Genomic DNA, 20413 nt, shown 5'->3' with positions numbered 1-20413 from the left:
TCCGCACCTCCACCCCTTGCTCGCCGCCATTTCATTTCTTCATCCACACCTTCCTCCTCCATCTCCCATCCATCCATCCATCCATCCCCCTGGCATGTGTGATGGTGGATAAAGCAGTGAACAAGGGAAGGGAAAGAGAGCGAGATGATGGAGGGAGGGAGGGAGGGAGGGAGGGAGAATGACCAAGCAGGAACACACTTCCTGTCTCCCCGCCCTGTTATCACACCCTATTGTCTCCCCTTCTCTGTATTTCCTCTCCATTTTGTTAAAATAACTGTCATCTAGGAAGATTTATGGGCCTGAGACTCTCATGCCATCTTGAAACTCCACAAAGCGTTATTGATTCTCTAAGGACTAACAAGTGCCAAAAAAGTGCAGCATGGAGCATTTTTGCAACTCAGCTGTATTAAAATACATTACCTTTAATAATCACCAGGTTGAAGGCCAACATGGGGCCAATTTAATCAAGGAAATGCCAAATAAAGTTGGTATTTGGCACTTTATCCTAAATCGCAAGACATCAATAGCTTATATTTGATCTTTTTGGGTTAAGACAGACACTGAAGATGGTAGTTTAGTCTCTTGCATAGCAGCGATCCACAATATAACACAACATTAACTCACCAAGTCGGACTATTGTGAGGAAATACACAGCAGGAGCCTGGATTAGTGTTCTAAAAACATCAACAACATGAGTCTAACACAGCGGTTCTGTCCGGGCCATTCTGAACCTCCTGACCCACTCTGCTGCATCACATCCTGGTTCCTTCCGTCTATGTGAACGTTCTTCTTCTCTTCCTCTTACAGAGCCGTTCCCTGCCTTCCCTCCTGACATGACCGGTGAGTTGCACTTCCTCTTCCTGTCCCACTGTACTGTTGTTCTGTCAGAGCCAAATGTTTGTGCTTTCTGCTCGTTGCTTAGCTCAGCTTGCAGCACTGCACTGGCCCTGAATAACCTGTTGGTGTATAACGCACAGTGTGTTACCAATACACACCTGAGCAGACTAAGAAAGGGAGAACGTGACTTAAATGGGACATATTGTGCCTTTTTTACATACAACAACACACAAACATACACACCTGGTTTGACAAACAACCCCTAAAAACTCCCTGTTGTCACTCAGTGTGCACAACATAGAGCTGAAGGGGGGGTCAACGCATTTCAGCTCAGTGAAGCATCGCAATCCAGCCCCAAATAAAAAAAAAATCATAAATAAATGCACAATATGTCCCTTTTCTGTTATTGCACCAATCCAAGTCTCGGGGCGATAAGTTTCAGTTGTGTCTGTGTCATAGAAAATATGTCAATGACATCATTGCGACCGGATGGCATTGAGAGCTGGAGTGAATGTGCCGCATTGTTTCCAGCATGTCTCCCTGCATCCAACCCGTGCTCATGCAGTTTGCTTTGTGTACGTTTCCTCACTGGTGATCACTAGAGGAGCAAACGCCACATTATTTACCACAACAGCAACATGGGCCCACATGAATAATTTACAGCAGCAGCAGCAGCAGCAGCAGAAGCAGCCGGGGGTTTAGCAGAGTGCTCAGGCTGATTTCTGGTCTGTCAGGGTGCAGACTATAGTTTGTCATATGTCACCGCCTATATGCTGCACGGGACATTGGCAGTGTGCAAAACACCATGTGAATAATTCAAAGGATGTTTTGTTGTTTTTTTTTTGTCCTTCGCTTGTACCCTAAACAACCTATGGTGCCGCTGGAGTGAAAACTGTTGTGGTTGTTTTGCTCAGTTTAGAGAATAGAACACGTGTTCTTCATCAGTCCATCTCTCACTACTTCCTCATGGGGAAAAAAAAGCAGAAGTTCTCTTTTCTATCTTTTGCTCCTCTCTCTTCTCCTCCTCCTCTTCCTCTTCAGTCTGTTCTCCTGGCCTCTCCTCTCCCATCTTGCTTCACTTTCTCTCCCCCCCTGTGCCTCCACTTCCTTGCTTCATTACTCTGCCCAGTGAGCTGCTGATCCCACCTGAATGAAATGCAGATCTGTTCGCCATCCAACTTCTCCTTTCCCCCCCCTTTTTCCTGTTTTTGCCTTCATCCTCACACAGGCCAGACTTAAAGCAGATATAAAAGGGCTTAGACAGATTATGCTGTTAGATCTTTCAGTCTGGGTTCTGGGACCCCAAAAATGGTTGTAGGTCTGCATTTGCTTGGGATTATGTGAAATCAGAATCCTGGTATGTTAAGCACTGTGGTCTGGGTATGAGCATGGCCTTGTGTTTGGACTCCAGATTGAAACAGCAGATATGTTTGACATATAAAGGCTTGCATGGTTTTTTGGACTCTTGGGCTATTTGCTGATTTACGACTTTATCAAAGTGCTGCGGAGCCAAAACCGGAACTGATACGTTGCATATGTTAATCCAGCAAAGATGGCGGTTCGTTTGGGGACAATGAGAAGGTGCACTGGTGTGTGTGTGTGAGTGTGTGTGTCTGTAAATGGTCCGTGAATATTGTCCGAGGTTTGAGGAGTGTTTTATTTACTTCACTTCATTCAATTCAAAGTGTAAATATTCAGAACCTGAGTCGTACCTCAAACCCACAAACAAGCGCTCCTTTATCCTGGAATGACACAAACCACCATGGCAAGCTGGTTGGGGTTTGCATCCATGGCAACCAGGGAGGCGTTTTGGCTTTTCTGGCAAGAGAAGGCTGGCAGACTGACCGTGCATGCTACAGACATACACACACACACACACACACGCACACTCACACACACAAAATATACAAATTACGGCTTCAAATCAATCACCCATAAAAGAGACTCCAGCTCCAGCTCTTAATCTTCCCTTAAAACGTCTCATTCATGCTCTCATTCAGTCGGAGGCCCGGAGCGACTGACACGCTTACGTGAATTCACAGAATCACGACTTCCTCGCTCCGGCTTCCATGAAAGCCACACACTTTGGATTGCTCTTGTGAAACTTCCTAATTCTACCCACTTAAGACCTCAAAAGGGAAAAAATAAGATTGAGCTTTTTTGCGTATTAATCTAGCAGTGGTAAAAGTCTGGAGCTGGACAATTAAGGCACATTTAATCCCTTAGAGCGAAAAAAGCCTGAATTTAAGAATAAAGGTCCCCCGGCTTCCCTCTCGCGGCTCCTCTCCTCCTCTTCTTCTTCTTCTTCTTCTACCCTCTCATCATCCCATTCTTCTTCTTCTTCCTCTCTGGATCTTGCCTCCGCTTCCTCTTTTCTTTCTTTCCTTTTTGCTTGCGTGCTTGCTTTCCTTTCTTCCCTTTCCTGGCTTGCTTGCTTTTCCTCCCCCCCTCCGTCTCTCCTCCTCTCCTACAACCTCTCGCTCAGCAGGTTTCTTTCACAGTGAGTTGACAGAGTATTGAAGTTTCAGACAAACCCTTTAATGCAGGATTAAAGATATCATGGCAGGATTAGCTCCCTGCCTGCCTGCTCCCCCCTTTATCCTCTTTCCTCTCACTCTCCGCCACACCACTGCATTCTTTCTCCCAGCACAATGTCCTCTCTCCCTCTCTCTTTCTCTCTCGCTCGCTCGTCTCTCCCCTTTCTGTCATTCCCTCAACTTTCTCTCCCCGCCGTGTGATTAAAGCAGCTTCTTCCTTTACAAAAACACACACACACACACACACACAGCCACTTAACACTCACTCATTCCTCGTCAAAGTGCACATCCAAAGCCTTTCTTTGCACCGAGCCGATCAGATCCTGACGCATGGCATGAGCCTCTGCGTGTCAATGTGCACTTCATGCTTGTGCCAAAGATCCCACAGTGTGTCAAACCAAAGCGCTCGCCACAATATATGTATTAGATATGGAACGTTCCTACTTCTTAGGGGAATTAAAATGATATGGATTGTTTAAATATTGAGACAGTGAGCTAAATTAAAGGCTGTAATTAAGCTGACTGGCTTCTTCTTTGTTTACGCTGTTTCATAGCCAAACTCAATAACTTCAGCTCACTGCCTCAGTAATTAGACGATTAACAGCCTTTAGCTGTGCGATGCAGTCTGCATGCCTGCCTCCCTCACCCACAGAGCCCACTTGTAATGTATCCTCCTGCCCTCCAGGGGGTGCCATATCTGGGATGGAGCCCACAGTAGACACAGTGGCCGAACAGCCCATCCCCGCCTACTGGTACTATGTGTTGGCGGGAGGCGGCGCGATCTTGCTGCTGGCCACCGTAACCGTGGCGGTGATTCTGTGCTGCCATCGGTACCACTTGGCCACCAAGAAGAGCGCCGGCAGCCATCATCATCATCATCATCATTCGGTGGTCTACCACAACAGCCAACACCCTAATCAGCAATGTCACCAAAGCTACTACCAGAACCAAAACCTCAGCTACAATCTGATGCACGGGCCCAACCAGAGCCACCTGTACGCCTGCAGCGGGCCGGCAGGGCAGGGAATTCAACCCGCACTCACCGTCGGGCTGGAGAAGGACGACAGCTACGACTCCCAGTGCTGAAAATGGACCGGACGAAGCGTTATGGCCATTCTTCACCGCTCCAACTTTGATGACGGGAGAGGCAGCAGGTTTGTGTGGTTGACCTCTGCTGACCTCTGCCCGGCCCCCTTCCTTAACGGGTGGAACTTGACAGAAAGGTGCCCGGACTACCCAACTCCCACGAGGGACGTTGGGGGGCTTCATGAGCCGGCTGTGGCCCCCTGCTGGCAGACTTACTTTACTACAGTGCCATTTGATTGATGTTCCTAACAGTAAAGGAAATGATGGCAGACAGAGAGGTTTTTTACATGGACACCAAAGTGTGTAAATGAGATGGATTATCAACAGGGGGGGGGGCAGGTTAAAGGCAGGTAGACCACCCAGGCCCGGACATGCAGCCAGTACGGCCAAAGCAACAGACTCTCAACAGACACTTGTGTGTGTGTTAAACAGCATATTTTCCTTTTCTGTAAACATCATGGCGGGACGCGTCTGTCTGAGTTACTCCCACCACGGTCTGGACACCACCTGCTTCAAAATCCACTGTCTGACAGGGATTTACAGTCGGAATGAGAGGGAGAAAGAGAGAGAGAGAGAGAGAGAGGAACCAATTTTGTGTGTTTGTTTGATGTGAAAAGAAAGGCTATCTCTCGGGGACGGAATGAAGCTGTGTGTTTTGTTTGTCCACTCGCATTTGAGCGAACGAGTGAAAGGGATAGATTAAGAAAGCAAAAGTGTTTGTGTGTGTGTGTGAGAAAGAGAGAGAGAGAGAGAGAGGCAGAGATGTAAGGAACTGAGGTCCATCCAGCCGTGACAGATAGACAGCTACACATCCACTGTGTGCTGCTGCTTTGGTGTGTCAACCAGGAATCAGTGTGTTGTGTTGTTGTCTGCCTGGTTTACACTGGAAGGAAGAAGAGACGAGACGGCTCACTTCTCATCCTGCACACACACACACACACACACACACACACACACACACACACACACACACACACACACACACACACACACACACACACACACACACACAAACACACACACACACTTAAAGACTTCTGAACCGACTCATCACCTGGGTCTGGATATGCCTTCTGGATGTGCTTTATAACCGCTACCTCGTCACCTCCAGAGCGATGGCGGCGCCTCTGCGTCCGCCGGACAGTTTGTTGCCTGAATCTGGATGCTCGTGTCTGTTCATGTTCAAGCGCAAATCACTCGTTGAATGTCTTATACGCGTTAGACCCCCGGAAGAATGAAGCCAAACTTCCACGTGTCTGGTATTTATCCGGTTCTGATCCTTCTGTGCCACCGAGCCGACCCGTTCTCCTCTGTGTGTTTGCTCAACGTGCTGTGATGTTTGATTTTTGCAGCTGTAATCTAGTTATGTGTTGCCTACCAGGAGGGAACCTTTGTGTTGTGTGGGTCATTAATGTGGAAATTAGATCTATCCGGGCCACGGAATTGTCTTGTTTTGTTTCTATGCAACAGGTGAGACCAAATACAGGCTGTGTGTTTCTGAATCCCTCCAGAGAAGCAAAGATCACCTGAGACTGATTCTAGTGGAGCGTCGCTCTTCAACTGAGATTTACATCCATTATTATTCATTTCCCAGTCTTGATTCCAGTATAAATTGAGTTAATTTGAGGAATCACAATCCCAACGTGGAAAACATGGAACTGTGCCCCTCTGATAGATTTTGGCTGCATGTTGTTTTAGTGTTGAACTCTGCACTTTCCTGCTTCCTATCACAGTTTGGTGTCGACTCTTTGTCATTGTGCTTTTTTACGGTGATTGTCAGTTCTGTCACTGCACAATGAGAAGACGCGTCAGTCACCGCGCGACTCTTTGGACTTCAGTTTGCATGTCACACGTAGGTCTATGTTGTCATTGATTGACTGATTGATTGATTTTGTACTCACGGAGATCTTAAGGAGGACGACTTTACTGCTGCCTCACTGTAATTCAGACGGAGACACACGTGTATGCCTTGCCCACCATTTTATGCGTGTGTGTGCCTGTGTGTCTGTGTGTCTGTGTGTGAGCGCTCGCTTGCTACCTACTTCATTTTGTTCACGCCCCAAAAATCTCCCCAGCCGCTTTTATCAAAACTGGCTCGTTCCCGTTCTGTTTCTCCCCTCTGTGGCAAATCTCCCCCACCAGTTTAGAAAAAGGACGTGATGGAGGAGAGCAACACATCTCTCCAAGGAAAAGGGCCCATTAAGCCCCCTCCACCCTCCCTTCCTCCCTTCCTCCCTCCCTCCCTCCACCCCCCATTCCCTCCAAAGAATGCACCCAGAGATGGAGAGAGATGAAAGAAGTTTAAAGAGAAAAGAGGAGAGAAGCTGCCGTCTATAGTTTCTAAAGATAGAGAGAGACGCAGGCTAACAGGGAGGCAGGTTGGGTTGGGATTGAAGGAGGAGGGCAGGTTGTTCCAAACACAAAAGCAGATGAAAGTAGTCTTTTGGCAGAATGATGGAGACACACATTACACACCAAACACGCCACACACACACGCACACACACCATCTGACAAACGCACTACACCGCTCCAGGCCTCAGTCTACTGTAAGTAATGTTTCATGCGTCTACCCATCACGTATTCCCTATTTTCCATTATTTAATGTTATTGTGTCCCATAAAGTGCTGTAGTTAGTGCTTTAGTCAACAAGTATTTGCAGTTATTAAGTGCTTGCATATCCATTTTCTGCCTCGCTAGTCCCGCTCTCTTATATTTCTATCGACTCGTTGTATGATTTACACATTATGTGACTCATTCTAGCAGACTGTGCCTTAACCAAATCAATGTAGGTCTTAAATTAAAGCAGAGTTGTGATATATGATTGTATTTATGTTGTGCTGCTCCTGCACTTTTTCCTTTAAACTGTCTTTATTTTTTCTCTCTGTCAAATGTCTGTTTTGGAAGGTTTGGAGAGCGAGCTGGCGTCTCGTCATGCAGCGCCGCTAAATCAACCTCCTCTCCTCCTCCATCACAGGCGGCGCTGAAGCCCTTTAATATTTCTAATTAGTTAATGGAGATGATTGCGTTCATAAAACACTGCAGTAAGCAGTTCTCGCCCTCCGGCCATCTCTTTTCACTCTCCTCCTCTTCCTCCTCCTCCTCCTCCTCTTCTGTTTTGTGCAGAAATACTAACGAGCAAAAGCACTCAAAAGGGTCCTTAGGCCCCCACTGGAACGACATACGGTGCCAAGCAGCCGTCCGTGTCTTTGCCTGAATAAAAAAGCCCTCTTTTCATTCCTCTCTTTACTAATTGGAGAGTAGAGATAAAATGGGGCTACAGGGACTTTAAATCTCTTTTCAGATCCGCGTGCTGGTTCTTCTCAGGATCCTCGCCCAGGGGCTTTCAGCCTAGATCATTAGAAAGTCTTCAACAGTCCTCCAAAGAGTGTCCAAGAATTGTTTTTTACTCGGCTTCCTCTATTATTTCTCTGTCAGTAATTTCATGTGAAATTGTTCAGGGCTGCAGCGACAGAGCGAGCGAGCCGCACGGTCTCAGCACTGTGAGGATCAAACTGAGGAGATGTTTCCTCAGCGTGCGTCCAACAAAGTCTTACATCAAGACGAAAGATCAATGAAACATAACATCGTCCAAAGCAGAAATCCTTTTTTGTTTCGAGGATGTGTGTGTGTGCCTTTACTATAACTTATGATTTTTAGATTTTCGGGTGAGGAGGAAAAGCCACCTTGATGATGTCATTTTTATCAAATGAATAATAGGTCTTATTTCTTGTTTGTTTTCTGGTCCTGGTAATGGATTTAGCTTCTTTTGAACGTTTTTTTTATGTGAGCTCAAACAGAGAGAAACCTCCAATTGTAAGACTGAACGATCAGACTGATGTCAGATAGTGATGTCATCTCCCCTTTGACTCATCACACTCATGCTTAAGAAACAGAACAACCAACTCTCAACATGCAAATAATCATGATTGGAATTATAATTTACATGTGATATCATGGTTTATGTGATATCCCACTGGTTGGTCACATTTTAATTTAAGGTCTTTAAGGGCCTAAATTGTTGTTATGCTCGTGAAGCTCGTTATTATGACAAAGTGAAGTTAATGTGACCCACACTGTGAGTAGGTGAACTGATCTATTGAGAATTGATCTGCTGCAATTAGGATTTGTTGTTATTTACTCAAACTGGAACCAAGCCGACTCCATTTGGTTGATTCTCTAAATGGAGTTTATGGAGTCAATTTGGACCGATTTGGATCACTTCTTTTTAGATTCCAAGGAATAACATCATATTTAATTCAATTCACAGACAAATCTCACCCAGCAGTGTGTGCGTGTGTATGTGTGTGTGCCATACTGTGGTACCAAATGTACTTTAAGTCTCCAAAGGCGTTCTATGAGATATTTAATTTAATGCAATGACCTTATCTCATGAAGGAAATGAGTCCTGGTATCTCTTTTCATATCTCCTAAATTAGTTTTTCACCTGTTATCTCTTTGAATATCTATTACATTTTCACTTCATAATGTGTTTTTGGTTCCTCTGCCCCGGCTCTAAGCCATTTTAATGCGAGCAGATAGGACTCTTTTTTTTCTCCCTCCCCCTGAAAACTGTAATATCCCATTTCCTTGAATAAATCTGAATTGAATCTGAATTGAGCCCCCAAATCCAGCGGATCCTTGCACTCCGGCCTGCCTGGGATATATAAAGTGGTATTTTAGCTTGTTAAATATCATGCTGTCGGAACAAAAAGAAAATATATTGTGGGGAATGTGAAGGTAATAAAAGTCATATTTTTCTATGAAACGGTGTGTGTGACTTCCTTTCAATCTCTCTCTCTCTCTCTCTCTCTCTCTCTCTCTCTCTCTCTCTCTCTCTCTCTCTCTTTCTCTCTCTCTCTCTCTCTCTATGCTTATCACATAATGAAGCAGGTTAGGAGCAGCAGATTAGTTACTTTCCCTCTCTTGATGGACTGAACACAGAAACAGGCTGCGTTTTTTTCTGGAGATCTCTCCATCCGTGCAACATGTTCGCTCAGAATCACACACTCTTTTTGTGAACCATTTGTGCACTTTTGATTTCCATCTGCGAGTGTCAGCTTTGTGCGTCGACACCGCAAGAGATGGAAAGATGTTATCAGGACACGGCGACGACTCAAATGGCTCAGACTGGACCGTTGAGATTAAAGGCTGTTTCCTTTCTGTCTCTGTTACAGATCCAAGACCTATGGACTTTGGGAAGGACGCTGCATTCAACCACCGGCCCCGAATCAATAAAGGTGAGGCCCTTCTCTCCTCTCCACTCCACTCCACTCCTCTCCCCTTCTCTCCCTTCCTCTCCTCTCCTCTCTTTTAAATGCCGCTGTAATGCAGTGGCTGTCAATGGGTTCAGCCTGAGGCGATACTGGGTGTTTTACAAGTCTCACCCAAAGAGAGTGAAATCACCCTTTAAGCAGGCAAATGCCGATGGCTCTCCATATTTTAACTGTGATTCCACCAGAAAAAAGCCTGTGGCAACTGTGATAGACAGGCTCTGGTGTGTGTGTGTGTGTGTGTGCGTGTGCGTGTTTCTCCCTCGCTTCTTTCCTTTTTCTGTGGTAGACCGCTTTCTCCTGGGCATCTACAAAAACATCTGTCTGTAACAATCACCGTTTACTTCCCCTCACTGTGTCTCCTTCTCTCTCTCTCTCTCTCTCTCTCTCTCTCTCTCTCTCTCTCTCTCTCTCTCTCTCTCTCTCTCTCTCTCTCTCGCGCTCTGTGTGTGTGCGTTTGTGTGTGTATGTGTGACTCCAAACCCCTTGTTTCTCACAGCCTCTTGACAGAAACATAAAGAGGACTCAACTCCTTACCTCAACTGTCTTTTTACTGTGTGTGCGTGCGTGTGCTTGTGTGTGTGCGTGTTTCCATAAGTCACTCTAAATGCAGTACTTAATTGCAAATTGGCTTGTTCATGTGTATACATTCATTAAGTGGATTGGACTGATTGCTTGTAGATGTTGAGTGGATACATACTCTTCACACACACACACACACACACACACACACACTCAACACACCACAGAGCAGCTTTACAGTAATTAAACTCATCGTGCTTCCAAATTTCTGAGGACATTTGCGCCGCCGTTATCCTAACATTCTGTGTCTCCTCAGGAGACAGTTACATCATCCCAGGATGGCCCTCCTCTTCCTCCACCCCCTTCTCCGACGGGGACCCCCCCTCCGTCACCGCAGTGTCGGATCGGGACAAAGACAACGCCTGGCTGTACACACTGGACCCCATCCTCCTCACCATCATTGTGATGAGCTCGCTGGGCGTTCTGCTGGGCGCCGTGTGCGCCGGGCTGCTGCTCTACTGCACGTGCTCCTACAGCGGACTCTCCTCGCGCTCCTCCACCACGCTGGAGAACTACAACTTTGAGCTGTACGACGGAATCAAGCATAAAGTCAAGATCAACCAGCAGAGGTGCTGCTCAGAGGCGTAAAGAGGAGGAGGAGGAGGAGGTTTCTCGGAGAAAGGTGGAGAACAAGGTTTGCTGTGTTCTCCTGCATAATGATGCTCCATCAGTTTGGACAAAGAATAGAAAAACAAGCAGCACTATCTGTTACTTCAAACCCCCCCCGACTTAGAATGCTGCTACTGCATTGCTCTGATGTCTAAAGGGGAAACGCTGATCCCAGATTTCCCCACTTATTTGTGTGTAAGGGGAACTCCTGACCTTTGATCTCCCCTAACCTGCTATGAGGCCTAAAATTGGGGGAAAAGTCCGTCCCCAGTCTCCCCTTACCCACCGCATCCTCCTCTGCCTGCAGGAGAGAACCTGCTCGATTCTAAAAAGCCTGTGAATGAATGAAGGAATGAATACACGAATGATCCAAATGAATGACAGATCTACCGTTGAATATTATCACCCACCAGCCACTGGAATGAAGCTGGAGAACCCCCGACAATCTGGACGTTTGGACCACCAATGACAGTGGCAGACAGTCCGGGGTTTGTTTGTTTTTGGTTAAAATGTCGAGATAAAGATGGGGGGGTTTTGGTGAAGCCGGATTTTGGAATTTTGATGGCGGCATGTGAAAATGGTGACATGACATGATGTCAACGCTGCATCCAGTGGACCTTTTCACTTGGCGTGGGTACTTTTGGAGTGAAATCGACACATATCAAGTGAATGCCTGCCCCCCCGCCCCGCCCTCCCCCGCCCGAAAGAAATACAATTAAAAAAGATTTAAAAAAACAATAGCAAACACAACTCAAAGGAATCTAGATTTCTAAAGGTGAAGAAAGAAAAGGAGGATGAACAAAAGGAGGACATTTTTCTTTCATTTCTTTCTGAAGGTTTTGATTTGAGAAGTCCGTTCGCCCGCCATATGACGCTCGCTCTCTCGCTTGTTCGCTCGCTCGCTCGCTCGCGCCTTTGTCCGCCCTCGGTCTACGCTTTGTGAATCCAGTGGCATAGAAGAGTGATGGTGACTGTTTATGTTCCGTTTTAGACTTGTGTACGTTCTTTGAGGAAAAAAAAACAAAAAAGGAAAAAAAAAAGGAAAAAAGAAGCAAGCTTGAGTTTGTCGCCGCCCTATAGAGCTCGTACGCCATTTTCTTTTAGTCTTTCTTTAGCATTGTGTTGGACTTCATGGTCTTAAATGTTACTTCAGTCCTCTCCTATTTTGGCATATTTTCCATTATAGACTATCGGTCTTTAAAGCATAGAGGGAAGCTAAAGAATGAAGAGAGAAAATCAGAGGTTTATCTAAATCTAACATGCTGTTATTGAGTTGTGCTTTAGATTCAGTATTCTAGAGTTTGTCTTTGGTATATATATATATTTTCTTTGCTTTTCAGACTGTGTGATGCCCCTATGTTACACACATGGACAGACACTGTGTAATCAAAATGTCAGTGATTGTTTTATTGCAACCTATGGATTGCCAAAGAGCTGTGTATGTTCGTACGCGGGGGTCTGAGAAGAGGCTCAGTGGAGGAAAGACTGAGAAGGAGAGGGTGATAAATCATTCTGCCTTTACTCCACCAACTCTGCATGTCACCCTCTGGATGAAGAACGCTCACGCCGGATGAGGAGGAGGATGAGGACTCGTGGTTTGGTCGCGGGCGGAGCAGGATGGAAATCGTGCTGTCGACTTTCTTGGATACACAATTGAGCCTTAAGCTAACTACAGTATACGCTGTATCGGAGGACAGCCATTGAGAAGGGCCAGTGCTGCTAGAGAGACTGACAAAGACGAGGAGGGGGGGGGACACACACAGACACACACAGAATATGACACAAGCAGATACAGAGGTGAAGCAGACATGAGGAGGCCATTTCCTATAGTCACAGTGGCGTTTCCCCGAAGTTCATAGAAAAACAACCTGAACCGTCCGTGCATGCTAACATTTTGTGGACGCGTCCAGATGGTTTTGAACAGACTGCTGCTTTATCGGAAATTATCAATCGGGAACACTGTCAACGGCTGTCAAGTTGTCCAGCCGATGCAACAGTAGGAGATCAGTTCAGTCATACAGTGTCTGTCTGAGGTCAAAGGAAACAGACAGTGGCTTTGTTTACATGAAACAGTTAAGCCAATCGTCCACTCGCCGACTGTCAACGCTTCGGATAAACAGGTTAACGCAAGTAAGACAATTACCGGAGTGTGGACAGAGGAGACGTGGCTCTGGGCAGACAGAAACAAAATGAGACACTCAGCCAAACAGGTGGAGACTGAGACAAAACACAATCACGGCTCAGACAACAACAAAGTTGGTCTCAACAAATGAAATTTGACGGCCAGACCCTGACCTCTTGTCCTCTCATTTTGCATTTGTTTTTTTTCTCTCCGCTCGGCCACAACAGGTGGTGGATGGCAAGAAGGCCTCTGTGTTTTCCAAATATAACAAGATGTTGCGTTATTGTTTCTGTCGCCTGGGCGCGACTGTGATAAAAGGGGGAGGGGACGAAAGGAAGGAGGAGAAAAAAGGAACAATCTCCATCTCTGCTGTTCATCTCTGGAAGCCTGTTCTGTCCTCCGTCTTTCTTCTTCAGCAGCCGTGCAAATATCACCTGTGGGCCTGTTTACACGTGGGATAAAATAATGCGTTTATTATGAAAAAGTAATGAAAGATACAAGATACAGATGGAAGGAGAGAACGAAAGAGAGATGGAGGGTTTCTGTCCATCTAACTGTGTTTTCTTTGGATTGTCAGACTGTTTTCCAAGTGCCTTGGAGCCACTCTGTTCCCCTCTCTCTCTCTCTCTCTCTCTCTCTCTCTCTCTCTCTCGCTCGCTCACGCTCTCTCTCTCTCTCTCTCTCTCTCTCTCTCTCTCTCTCTCTCTCTCTCTCTCTCTCTCTCTCTCTCTCTCTCTCTCTCTCTCTCTCCATCTCTCTGACTCTCTCGCCTCCAGACAGTATTACCTCTCCTGTCTAGATGGATACATACACACAGAAACACTCACTCGTACACACACACACACACACACACAGACACACCTTCGGCACTGGCCAGATAACTCAAACTGTTGTTTGTAGACTTTGTACAGAAAATTTCTTTTTTTAATGTTATTATTATTTAATAAAGGCTAAATAACAAGTGAGTTATGTGTGTTTGATTCTTTTGTCTTTGTTTGTGTGAGTGTGTCTAACATGTGCAAGTGTGTTCTCCTCCCTCTTGTCCTTACCACTAAATAATTTCACAATTTTTCTGTCTGTCTTCATTTGTCTTTCCTGTTTATTTCCTATGTCCTCAATTCTTCCTTGCCCGCCTTTCTTTGCTCACTCTATCCCTCCCTCAGTCTGCTTCACACATTTCTACAGCGTTTTTCCGTATGTGCTCACGAGAGGCCAAAGCATAAAAGATCATTTACAGTAACGTGGCCATAGAAGCTTATTATATCATTAACACGTAACCCCCAAAAACACACAAACAAAGGAACACAGCCTGCAGAGATTAGTTGGCGGATCACAATAGGAAATGTGTCACCCACTCAACTAATTTGCCATAAAAGTGTGAGTGAGTAATAATGAATATATTGCATGAAACGTGTGTGTGTGTGTGTATGTGTGCGTATGCGTGTGTTGGGGGCCATTCTTACTATGAATCAAAACATTTAAGAGGTAGTAATGAAAAACAGCGGAAAGAAGTGGGAAGCCACCATGGTAGGGGAATAACAGGCAATTCAATCCAAGCATATAAAACTTAGACTTCGTCACTGATGATACATTAAAAATCAAATATAAAGCAGAAGTTGGGCAGTAGCCTAAAGTGGAACCACTGCAAGTCCAATAAAAGTATTTTCCACAAAGACCTACAATAGGTCCTTGTGCACAGCGCGACCCAAACTAGAGTTCCTGAGAAAATTTGAGCTCTGATTGCAGGGTGCTATTATTAACGGCCAAGGATGTGATTGGTCAGCTGCCATCACACGAGGCCGCAATTTTACCCAGATTTTGCAGGATTGTGGCCGTATAGTCGCAAGTTCAGGCTACATGAGTCTGCTCCTAACCATGCAATACCATGTTTCAAGATGTTTTGAAGATTCAAGTCAACTACAGTCTGACTAGACGTGTGGTGGGGATGCAACTTTAAACTGGCAGCCGTGTTGTTCCTGTCCCAGATAGTTCCCGGGAAATAAGTTCCAAATTAACTTCTGAACATTAGGTCTAAAAGCTGTTAACCTCCTCTGTGCCACATGTCTTATCATCTTTACAAGTTGGTCTTTTCTTAAGTTTGGTTTTAGCCTCTAATTAGCTTAGGGAGCCATTATCACTGATCTCTCTGGATCAGCATTTCTTCATCCCTCTCCTCTTCTCTTACACCCCATCACTCTTTGCCCTCATTTATTCAGTGCTTGGTCATACTCCTTCCACAGGAGACTGACCCCATTCTCACGCTCGCTTCCTTACAAGCCATAAACACACAGGAACATGCTACTCACACACAGATACATTGTGACACATACACTGAGAAATTAATCAAGTAAAACACATCAATGTTTTTCTCTGGCTGGTTGTAAAGCCATGTCAGGAGCAGAAACACAGCATCACCACAAGATTTAGGAGGCATTTTGGGAAATTAAGGAAAAATTAGTGAAACTCCTCTGTGGACTGCAGGAGTGAAAATGGGCTAAAAGCATTTTTAGAAGCAATTGTTAAATATTAAAATAATCTTGATGGAGAGTTTAGAAAACACAAGTCATCACTTATTAAAATCTGTGTTATAGTCTTGCAAAATGAATGCCAAAAGTATTCAAAAAGTCAATTTTAAAATGTTAATAATGTGTTCTCTTAATAATGACTACATGTTAAATTACAGTGAGTGTGAAAAGTGTGTATTCTGTAACAGTAGTGAGGAAAGGAAAACTCAAATTTGTGTCACATTGTATAAATCAATGTATGCTTTGTTTAGATCCAGTTTGGAAGTTAAGACACTTGATGCCTTGCAAACATGGCCCAACTCCAATGATTATATCACCACACCTCTGCTAACCTCTCCTCTGCTTACTGTATTTCCCTTTGCTCCCCCTCTCTCTCACTCACACACACACACACACAAACACACCAAAATACACACAGCACCCACATAAAGCAACAGGCCCATATGAAAGTGGTGAGCTTGGAATTTATAGGAAGGCAGTAACTCTGCAGCGTCAACAGTCAGGTGAACAAAGCTGTTTCAGCTGTGGAAAGAGCTGGGGTTGTGTGTGTGTGTGTGTGTGTGTGTGTGTGTGTGTGTGTGTGTGTTCCTGATACTATGCTATTAATGAGAACCAATTACAAATATAATGGCTGCGTCTGAGCAGGTTGGGCCCACAACAACACCAACACACACAATCTCATCACCACAGCTCGCAGAATTAACATTACAAGAAGAACTTCTGTTGTATTCGAGTTATTCTGTGTGTGGGCTTATGTTTACCTTCCTCAGTGTGTGTGTGTGTGTCTGTTTCCGAACTGTGTGCCCACACAATTAAGTTTGCAGAGGCACTGTTGATTTGTTGCAGCCTGGTTGGCAAGGCAGACAGAAAATGTTGCCTTCAGCTGGGAGAGATTTGAGTAACGGAGACCAATGAACGCTTTCATTTCTTCCTTCCTTGAAATGAACGTCAAACTTGATCTCTCTTCACTTTACAGAAACTTGTAGCAAACAATTTGGTCCCTTCATCAATACCTCTTCTTCCTAACAAATGTAGCAATCTTTTTTTCGAAATTTCATGTTTCTTTTTCCACTCCATCCAATTGAATATCTACCTTTCCTAATTTCAACCTTCTTCACTGAAATGTCAATTTGTATCCTTCCTTCCTTTTCTCTATATCTGCTCCACTATTTTCATTGTTTCTTCTATTCCCAGTTTAATACCTAATTATTTGAACAGCATTTATAAAGCAAACTACACACACATGCTGGCACAGAGGGCTGCTGAAAGTCATCTCTGTAATGACTGCATGAAATCCACGAGATGTTTTTTGTTCCTCCCCCACCTGGGAGAGGAAGCCGTTCCTGGTCTTGGCAGCTCCCACTCTCCCGTTCTCCTAATGTCCTGAGCTGGATGGTTACCTGCTGCTAAACCAAATTACATTTCATCAAACAAAAGCTTTTTTTCTCTCCGTACAGCCGTGCAAATACGATTGCTGTAAATCTAATCACAGCAGAAGGTTTATTGCTTTCTGATTTGGGCTTTCATTTATCTGGATGTTTGCCAGCTGCTGGCAACCGTCCCTGAATTTTTGCCAAATCAAAAATGTATTCTAAAGTTCAGCAACTGACCTCATGTGTACTTTGTAATTTTCCTCTCTTGTCGCGTTGCGCCTGCCATCTTTAAAGGCGCAGTATGGAAATGATCAACAACTAGAAACAAAATTTCCTGGAGAAAATGCGCTGTGAGAATGAGAGAGAATGAGAAAGAATGCCTGAAATATGTTTCAATGGTTTGAATTTATTTTAATAGGGAATGGCTGAAAAACCTTAACAAAACTGAAGTGTTTTTAAATTGTGCTATCTGAAAACTGTAATCCATTTTAAATGTTAACCCAGTGCCTGAAAGATTGAAGCCCGGAGGCCTGAAAAATGTTTGAATGGTTTCTGTACCTTAATGAATGAAGCAGGTAAAGGGGCCTGGGTGTATGAAGGGCCTGAATGAAATATGAATGTGTTTTAATAGTGAATGGCTTTCAAATGTGATTATCGTCCAAAAGGCCAGAAAGTAAAATGTTTCTTTCATCTGAAAATCTACCATTTGGCTAGATGAGAGCACATAGAGCAAAAACTACACATGTTACACTTTAACAAATTACATAATCTGAAAGAGAACAAATATTCCTACGTTTGTATGTATGTATTGTCTGTGAAGTATTGAATTGTGGACGTTATTAAGACTTGAACACATTTTTGAAGGAGTGTCTGCTGCTTCAGCTGCTCTCTCTCTCTCTCTCTCTCTCTCTCTCTCGCTTCTTCTTCCCTCCCTCCTTCCTGTCCTTCCTCTCTCTCTTCCTTCCTTTCATCCTCAATGTCTCTTCCTTACTGCATAATGCTTGTTTCAGTTATGAAACCTTTTATCATGTTATATCATGACTGTCTTCCTTGGCTGCATCCTTCTTGCTTCTCCTATGTATTGCTCAATATATCATAACATTTTCTCACTGGCTATTACAGGCACAACATTCTCTAACAATGATATCAGTCTTTCCATTCAGTAGCCTTTGGCTTATCTTAAACGTCTGCTCAGCCACAAACACTTGTGCTTTTAGAGGAGGCTGTTGACATTAAGACTCTCAACTATCCATGGCTGTGGTTTTCCCCCCTCAGTGGATTGTGAGTAAGGGGAAGGAGAAAATGTGTGCGTGTGCCTGTGCATGTGCGTGTGCATGTGCATGTGCGTGTGCGTGTGCGCATGTGTGTTTGTGTGCGCGTACCTTTGCATGCTTAGTTTAGATGATCCAGCCTCAGTGCAAATGTAGCAGGTCTTAAAAAACGTTTCAGCGTGAAAGAGGCAGCACAGTCACACAAACACACACACATATGCACAAGCGTTGCACACGAGTACATACAAAATCCCATAAACACACACACAGAGAAAAGATAAAGTACACACTGGCATGCCTGCTGACTCCTCATCCCATAAATAGCAACAATAGCCTTTGAAAGAGGCTCTGAGAGCTGCAGAGTGGCCTGCAACAGAGGCAACGCTTTCATCTGGGTAGGTGGTACATGTGCAGTATGTGCGGGCATGCTCTCTGTGTGTGTCTGTGTGTGTCTGTGTTTGTGTGTGTTGCTGGCACCAATGGTAAAAATGTCTGTGTTGTTCGCACCCTGTCTTCACCTACAACATCTAACTTTACCGTGCTGCTGAGGCACAATCCCTCTCGTACCTGTAAATGCAAACACGTGTTGGCTCAAACTGTCAGGTGTGGTTTTTCAGAGGCGCCGACGGGGCGACTCGACCCGTGGAACAATGCAAAAACAAATAAACAAGTAACAACTGATGTGGTGAGTTGAATTTTAAATCTGTAATCTTGATAAACCACCTGCTAGCTGAGATCAAGAGAGAGGGAGAGGCAAAGATAGAGAGAGATAAAGATAAAGATACTAATACATTTGGAGATCCAGAGTGAGAGATAGTGGCAGAGAGGTAGAGACAGTGTGACAGGGTGATAGAGAGACATCGTGGGACAGAGAGACAGTGATCGGGAGATTACGATAGAAAAAGAGGCGGAGGTATAGCGTCAGTGGAGAAATATCAGATACTGACAAAAATAGAATGAAAGAGAGAGTGAGATAGATCAAGATAGTGAGAGATAAAGATGATAGTAGTCATAGAAAGACAGATATAGATATTGATAGAAAGTGACAGATGTAGAGAGACGTTCAAAGAAAGATCGCCGTTGTAATATTAAGATGAAAAGTGATAAAACAGAGAGCGGCTGATGGAGAGATGCAGCTGGCTACGTGCTGCTGGCCGACAGTGTGATGTGATTGAAAGTTTTCCTTTTCCTCTTCCTCCCCAGTGATGGAGGGAGGCCTCTGTTAGCCCGTGGTCCTATTTAATGAAACATGTCACATAATAAAACCACAGACAAAAATACAACTAATGATCAAAGCTCGACGTGTATCATTAACTTTCTTATAAAGCTCTGTTTTTCCTCTGTGTGTGTGTGTGTGTGTGTGAGTGTGTTGTGCTTTCCAGCTCTCCAAGGGTTTCAAGTCCACCATCATTAATTTTCTAATTATGTACCTATCTGGCTTCACATGTGCACAGGGCTACAACACATCAATCACAGCTCAAAGTATTAAGGAGTACACTTGTTTACATGCACACACATTTCTGCTCTCGGGTCTAGTGTGTTTCTGTGTGTGTGTGTGTGTGTGTGTGTCGCCGTGTTGTGCTATGCTTTTCCCAGCGAGCCCACGGCACTGTGTGTTTAATGGATTGGTGACAGCCTGGTGTATTATTGATCACCAGATGGAAAGTGACGGATGGCTCCATGTATGTGTGCGTTCGTGTGTACCGGAGTATATATGTGATCATGTGATGCTGTGTTCACCAATCAAAAGACACAACTAAAGCCTCCTATCACATCCAGATTGATTAACAGCTCGGCTCGCGTTTAGTCAACAACTCAATCTTACTTATTAATGTGTTGATTCTGATAAAGCCTTTTATTTGTCCACAGTAGAACACAAAAACCTTTGCTTCCCATCAGCTGAGATGCACAAACAACCACTCAAACGCTTCAAATTCTATGTAATTCATTAAGATAAAAATTGGCCTTTAACCTTTAATCTGCTACAGGCCAAATGATTGGCCATCATAACCCTGACATATACTGTACAGCTTCACTCACTCTAAAGCCAACGCCGACATATAATATTGATCTTTAAATTAAGTGCAGCTTACACTTGAGAGAGCGGAAGAGGGAGAGAGAGAGAGAGAGAGAGAGAGAGAGAGAGAGAGAGAGAGAGAGAGAGAGGGAGCACAGCAGAGGTTTATCCATTTCCCGCTGA

General features: G+C 44.6%; 1 protein-coding gene across 1 annotated transcript in view; it reads left to right on the top strand.

Annotated features, from left to right (window-relative positions):
• The window catches only part of nrp2b (neuropilin 2b), a gene marked incomplete at its 5' end in the record, with an annotated part of 60023 nt that extends 46017 nt beyond the window's left edge, over window positions 1–14006 (top strand). The window contains 3 exons of the mRNA XM_076162006.1: window positions 808–840; window positions 9636–9698; window positions 10570–14006. Of these exons, the coding sequence (XP_076018121.1) occupies window positions 808–840; window positions 9636–9698; window positions 10570–10901 (428 nt within the window). The remainder of the gene's footprint in view (window positions 1–807; window positions 841–9635; window positions 9699–10569) is intronic.
• Between the last annotated feature and the right edge of the window lie 6407 nt (window positions 14007–20413).

Source organism: Genypterus blacodes, unplaced genomic scaffold (genome assembly GCF_046128005.1).
Source record: "Genypterus blacodes isolate CSIRO-AG114 ecotype Tasmania unplaced genomic scaffold, CSIRO-AGI_Gbla_v1 ptg000118l_1, whole genome shotgun sequence".
Classification (NCBI taxonomy): Eukaryota; Metazoa; Chordata; class Actinopteri; order Ophidiiformes; family Ophidiidae; genus Genypterus; species Genypterus blacodes.
This window is presented reverse-complemented; position numbering and strand designations above follow the sequence as displayed.